General features: G+C 40.1%; 1 protein-coding gene across 1 annotated transcript in view; it reads left to right on the top strand.

The window, feature by feature from the left end:
* The window catches only part of NVL (nuclear VCP-like), an 89,772-nt gene that overhangs the window by 41,757 nt on the left and 41,251 nt on the right, over positions 1-6,764 (top strand). Inside the window, exon 13 of the mRNA XM_023513920.1 lies at positions 2,262-2,324. Within this exon, the coding sequence (XP_023369688.1) occupies positions 2,262-2,324 (63 nt within the window). The remainder of the gene's footprint in view (positions 1-2,261; positions 2,325-6,764) is intronic.

The raw sequence follows: 6,764 nt of genomic DNA, 5'->3' as shown, positions 1-6,764 counted from the left end.
AAAAAAAAAAAAACCAAGAAAATATAAATAGGCTTGGTACCTGTGGCTCAAGCTGCTAAGGCGCCAGCCACATACACCTGAGCTGGTGGGTTCGAATCCAGCCCGGTCTCACCAAATAACAATGAGGGCTGCAACCAAAAAATAGCCAGGTGTTGTGGCAGGCTCCTGTAGTCCCAGCTACTTGGGAGGTGAAGGCAGGAGAATTGCTTGAGCCCAGGAGTTGGAGGTTGCTGTGAGCTGTGATGCCACAGTACTCTACCCAGGGGGATAGCTTGAGGGCTCTGTCTCAAAAAACAAACAAACAAAAAGAAAATATAAATAATCAAAGGGAAAAGTATTGCTTGTACTTCTCCCACTACTGCCTGCTACTAACCACTGCTGCTTCTAGATATTTATCTAAGTTTTCTTTTCTTTTTTTTTTTTTTTAATTGAAACAGTCTCACTCTGTCACCCTGGGTAGAGTGGTGTGGCGTCATCACTTATAGAAACCTCAAACTCTTGGGCTCAAGTGATCCTCTTGCTACAGCCTCCCAAATAGTTGGGACTGTAGGCACCCACAGTGACACTCTGCTAGTATTTTTTTCCTATTTTTAGTAGAGAAATAGCCGGGCATTGAGGCAGGTGCCTATAGTCCCAGCTGCTCTCAAACTTCTGATCTCAAGCAATCCATGGGCCTTGGCCTTCAAGAGTGCTAGGATTATAGGTGTGAGCTACCATGCCTAATACAAATTTAATGTTTTCTCACCTAGCTTTATTTTTGGACATCGTCCCGTATCAGCATATACTGATACACATCAATATTTTTAATGCCTGTATAGTGTTCTACCATAAAGATGTTCTAAGCTGGACATAGTGACTCATGCCTGTAATCCTAGCACTCTGGGAGGTCAACAGAGGTGGATTGCTAGAGCTCAAGAGTTTGAGACCAGCCTAAGCTAGAATGGGATCCTGTCTCTAAAAATAGCTGGGGGAGGGTGTGCGTAGCTCAGTAGTTAGAGTGCCAGCCCCATGTAGCAGGGGAGGCAGGTTCAGACCCAGTCTAGGCATGCTAAACAAAAATAAATAAATAAATACAAATTTTAAAAAATAATAAAACAAATAGAAATAGCCAGGCATTGTGGGAGGTGCCTGTAGTCCCAGCTACTCAGGAGGCAAGAGGATTACTTGAGCCCAAGAGTTTGAGGTTGCTGTGAGCTGTGATGCTACAGTCCTCTACCCAGGGCGACAAGATGAAGTAAGACTCTGCCAAAGAAAATAAAAGGCAAGGTTGTCTCGCCTTGGCCTCTCAGCATGCTAGGATTATCGGGATTACAGGCATGAGCAACCCTGCCCAGCTTGGTTTTTTTATTTTTTATTTTTTTTAAATTTTTGCTATGTTGCCACCATTGATCACAAACTCCTGGGCTCAAGTGGTCCTTCCACCTCAGGCTCCCAAATCTCTGAGCTTACAGGCATGGGCTGGGGATAGTGGCTTATGCCTGTAATCCTAGTACTCTGGGAGACCGAAGCGGGTGGATAGCTTGAGTTCACGAGTTTGAGACCAGCCTGAGCAAAAGCGAGACCCTGTCTCTACTAAAAATACAAAAACTGAGGTGAAAGGGGATGGCTTGAACCCAAGAGTTAGAGGTTGCTGCAAGCTCTAACACCGTGGCACTCTACCCAGGGTGACAGTTTGAGACTCTGTCTCAAAAAAAAAAAAAGAGATTATAGGCATGAGCCATGACACCCATCTAAGCCATTTTATTCAGGTCTCATCTGCACATTGATAGTACAGTACTGACTCTTCACACATACATGTATAACTGTGATTCTCAACCTGGACACTTGGTAAAGACTGATAATGACATTTTTAAATTTTGGTTTGTAAGTAAATTAGTGGTTGCTTTTATCACACAAGTCATTTCTGGAGTACAGACATTAGGACTTCATTGGAATTCTAAGCTGTGACTCTAAATGTATTTACGTAAGCAGGTTTATATAAATAAAGCATTTTCCTAAATATTTTTTGTCATTTCTATGTGATTTAGCCTGTGTTATTACTAATTCTTAGAAAGCTGTAGGTTAATTTATTTTCCTTTAATTTTTTCTTTTACCTATTTCTCCTTTTCCCATTTGTCTGTATTTCTTCTAAGAGAACGAGGTAACTACAAAATGGAAAAATAGAGCTAAAACCATAAAACGTCCTTGCATTCCCACTAATTATTGTCATTATTTTATTGTACATTTGTCTTATTTCCCTCTTTTTCTTTTTTTCTTGCTAGGCTGTGGCAAATGAATCTGGACTAAATTTTATATCAGTCAAGGGCCCTGAATTACTAAATATGGTAAGTTGTGCATTAGCCATTGTTTAAGATGAGGAAAATTAATGGTCATGCAAAATTTCAGGGGAAAATATTCTGAGATCTTCGAACCATTGTGGAATTTTTGTAAAGTCACTGCAGTAAGACTAAGGGGTTTAGCTTTGCTCTGCTCTACTACTTAGGGCCTGAATTTTCACAGCTGCAAAATGGAAATATTATGATTAACATCTTAATGTGTTTATTCCGTGCCATCTATTTGTCAAGCACTTTTACATAGATGATTCTTTAGCAGCCCTGTGAGGTATCAATTGTGGTTTCCTCTGATTTCACAGATTAGGAAACTTAAGCTTGGACAGGCTATATTATATAACTTGCCAAAGTTTGGCAGCTAGAAGTAGTAGAGTCTAGCCAGGCATTGTAGCAGGCACCTGTAGTCCCAGCTACTTAGGAGGCTGAGGCAAGAGAATAGCTTAAGCCCAAGAGTTTGAGGTTGCTGTGAGCTTTGACGCCACAACACTCTACTGAGGGCAACATAGTGAGACTCTGTCTCAAAAAATAAAAAGAATTAAAAAATAATAAAAAAGAAGTAGTAGAGCCAAGATTTGAATCCAGGTTGTGGGAGGCCAGGAGGTTGAATGCAGGTTGTCTAACTCCTGATCTACTTTCCTGTCCTGTAGTTATGTGGCTCAAATGCATTAAGTATTGGCTCAGAGGCTAGGGCGTCAGCCACATACACCAGAGCTGGACATTTCCAAAAAAAAAAAAAAAGCCAGGCATTGTGGTGGTCACCTGTAGTCCCAGGTACTTGGGAGGCTGAGGCAAGAGAATCATTTAAGCCCAAGAGTTTGAGGTTACTGTGAGCTGTGATGCCAGAGCACTCTACCAAGGGCGACGTAGTAAGACTCTGTCTCAAAAAAAAAAAAATGCATTAAGTATGAATAAATAAAAACACTTTTATTGAAACAGAATCTCACTTTGTTGCCCTTGGTAGAGTGCCATGGTGTCATAGCTCACAGCAACCTCAGACTCTTGGGCTCAAGTGATCTCCTTGCCTCCGCCTCTTAGGTAGCTGGGACTACAGGCGCCCATGACAATGCCCAGCTATTTTTTTAGAAACAGGGTCTCCCTCTTGCTCAGGCTGGTCTAGAATTCCTGAGTTCAGGCGATACACTCTCTTTTGCCTTCCAGAAGTGGTAGGATTATAGGCGTGAGCCACCATGCTGGGCTTAATAAAAATACTTGAAGGGAAAAAAGTTACTAATGTGCTGCATCTTCCGTCTGCACATTAGTAACTTCCATTTAAGCATTTATATCTAAATATAAGAGAGTTTGAATTTATTTCCTATCCATCTCTATGAAAGAAAAATGCTATTCTGTAATATAGCCAAAAAGCAAAAAGGAAAGTAAACAGCTTTAAAGCCTTTTACAATTTATCTTTACCTTTGTTTTTTAATCTTTCTTCTTCCATATTACTTTTCCCCTAAAATAAGGAACTTAAATGTAAATATTTCCTATGTGCTTTTTAAATGTACCTCTTTACATTTCCTGAACTTCATTTTGACTTTCTAGTGGAGGAGGTATTAAAAACAAGCCTTGGGAGGCACCCATAGTTCAGTGGTTATGGTGTTGGCCAAGGCTGGCAGGTTTGAACCTGGCCAGGGCCTGCTAAACAACAATGACAACTGCAACAAAAAAAAAATAGCCAGGCTTTGTGGCAGGCGCCTATAGTCCCAACTACTCGGCAAGCTGAGGCCAGAGAATCGTTTAAGCCCAAGAGTTAGAGGTTCCTGTGAGCTATGACATCACAGCACTCTACTGAGGGCAACATAGTGAGATTCTGTCTCAAAAAAATAATAATATAAATAAATAAATAAATAAATATGATAATAAAAACCCTTTTTTCCTTGAAGGAAAAAACATTGGTGGAAATGAGTTTGGAAAAGAAGGTTATAGCATGACAGAGTTCAGATGTTATCTCCATAATATCAGAGAACTAATCAAGGCCTTAATAACTCAGAGCATAACTTTTTTTAAGCTTATAATTTTTAATAAATGAAGTATGAAATATTCCTGGCATAGAAGTAGTTCTAAAGGTGTATCTATCGCCCAGGTTTAAAAATAGTCAATATACTTAAAGTTCTCTGTAAACCTTCCCTAAGCACATCCCTTATCCTTTCTGCCATAGAACTTACCATATTCCTGAATTTGGTATTTATTAGTTCTATGTACTTCTTGCTATTTTTACTACATATATATTTTTCAATAAACAATATATAATATGTTTCAAGAATGTAATGTTTATGAGGCAGTTGGAACTTTGAGTGCTTACTGAATATTCGATACTAAGGAAATACTAATTTTTAAGTATGATAATGATACAGTTATTGTCAATCATTATCTTTTAGAAACCTGAAGTATTTTATAATATGACTGGGGTACACATGTTTTGGTTACATGGATTGCTTTTATGCAGTTTGAATCAAAATTGTAAGTGTGCCCATCACCCTTAGGAAGCATTATAGAAATACTGAAATATTTATAAATAAAATATGATATCTGGGATTTTCTTCACTAAAACTAGGAAAGAAAAATAGACAATAGTATATATGAAGCAAAGTGAGTCATGAATGAAGTTGACGATAAAGCACAATAATTAAAGATGGGTACATATGGGGTTTAATACATAGTTATGTCTACTTTAGTTATATATTTGGAACTCTTCTTATAAACAGTAAATCCAAAAAAAAGCAGATGAGGCGAAATGGCTCACATTTGTAATCCTAACACTCTGAAGTTTAAGGTGGGTGGATCCCTTGAGCTCAGGAGTTCAATACCAGCCTGAGCAAGAGCTAGACCCTGTCTCTATTAAAAATAGAAAAATTAGTTGGGTGTTATGGTGGGGACTTGTAGTCCCAGCTAGTCCCCGCTAGTGTGGAAGATCACTTGACCTCAGGAGTTTGAGGTTGGTGTGAGCTAGGCAGATGTCATTGCATTCTAGCTAGCCTGGGCAGAAGAATAAAACTGTATATCAAAAAAAAAAAGAAAGAAAGAAAGAAAAGAAAAAGAGTAAGCAAAAAACACTTTATGTGAATGGCATGTTCTTCTGCAACTCAGTTTGGTTAGTTTTGTTCAGTATTATGGTATTTGTGTTGATATTTACCTCTAGTTTATTAATTTTCTGTGTGGTATTCCATTGAATGACTGTAACCATACTTTTAAAAACTTGGGTTTTTCTTTCTGATGGATATTTAAGTTGAATATTGTATATATCTGTCCTTGTACATGTTTGTGAAATTTTTGCCCCTCTAGTTTATACTCAGAGGAAGAATTGCTGTATCTTAGAGAGTATGTACACTTTTATAAATAATATTTTTGCTGGGTATGGTAGCTCACGCCTGTAATCCCAACACTTGGGAGGCTAAGGCGGGTAGATTGCCTGAGCTCACAGGTTTGAGACAAGCCTGAGCCAGAGCAAGACCCCACCTCTAAAAAATAGTCAGGAGTTGTGGCAGGCACCTGTGGTCCCAGCTACTTGGGAGGCTAAGGCAAGAGGATTACTTGAACCCAAGAGTTTGAGGTTGCTGTGAGCTAACATCCCATGGCACTCCACCAAGTGAAACTCTGTGCCCCCCCAAAAAAAATTATTTTGGCAACTATTTTTATGAAGTCCTTGTATCAAATTGTTCCATATCCTCACCAGCAGTGATGCTGCCAGACTTTTCCAGTCTGATGAATATTAAATTTCATCTCCTTTTTTCTTTTTGAGACAGAATCTTACTTTATCCCCCTCAGTAGAGTGCTATTGGCATCACAGCTCACAGCAACCTCTAACTTTTGGGCTCAAGAGATTCTCTTGCCTCAGCCTCCCTAGTAGCTGGGACTATAGGTACCCCTTACAGCGCCCAGCTGTTTTTTGGTTGTAGTTGTCATTGTTGTTTGGCATGCTCAGGTTGGATTCAAACCTGCCAGCTCCTATGTATGTGGCTGGCATCCTAGCCACCGAACTACAGGCACCGAGCCAAAATTTCATCACCTGTGGTTTGCTTTGTTTTAGGGACAGGTGTAAGAAAAGGAAGATGAGGGCTGGGTATGGTGGCTCATTCCTGTAATTCTAGCACTCTGGGAAGCTGAGGAGGGAGGATTACTTGAGCTTAGGAGTTCAGACCAGCCTGAGCAAGAGTAAGAACCCATCTCTAAAAATAACTGGGCGTTGTGGGGGGTAGGGGGTGTCTATAGTCCCAGTTACTTGGGAGGCTAAGGCAAGAGTACGACTTGAGCCCAAGAGTTTGAGGTTGCTGTGAACTGTGAAGGTACAGCACTCTACTGAGGGTAAAAAAAGTGAGACTCTGTCTCATAAAAAGAAAAGAGGCTCGGCGCCTATAGCTCAACCGGCTAAGGTGCCAGCCACGTACACCTAAGGTGGCGGGTTCGAATCCCCAGCCCGGACCCGCCAAACAACAATGA

The sequence above is a fragment of the Otolemur garnettii genome, unplaced genomic scaffold (genome assembly GCF_000181295.1).
Source record: "Otolemur garnettii isolate 467f Iridium unplaced genomic scaffold, OtoGar3 scaffold00045, whole genome shotgun sequence".
NCBI lineage: Eukaryota > Metazoa > Chordata > Mammalia > Primates > Galagidae > Otolemur > Otolemur garnettii.
The sequence above is the reverse complement of the archived record's forward strand: the minus strand, read 5'-3'. Positions and strand labels throughout refer to the sequence as shown.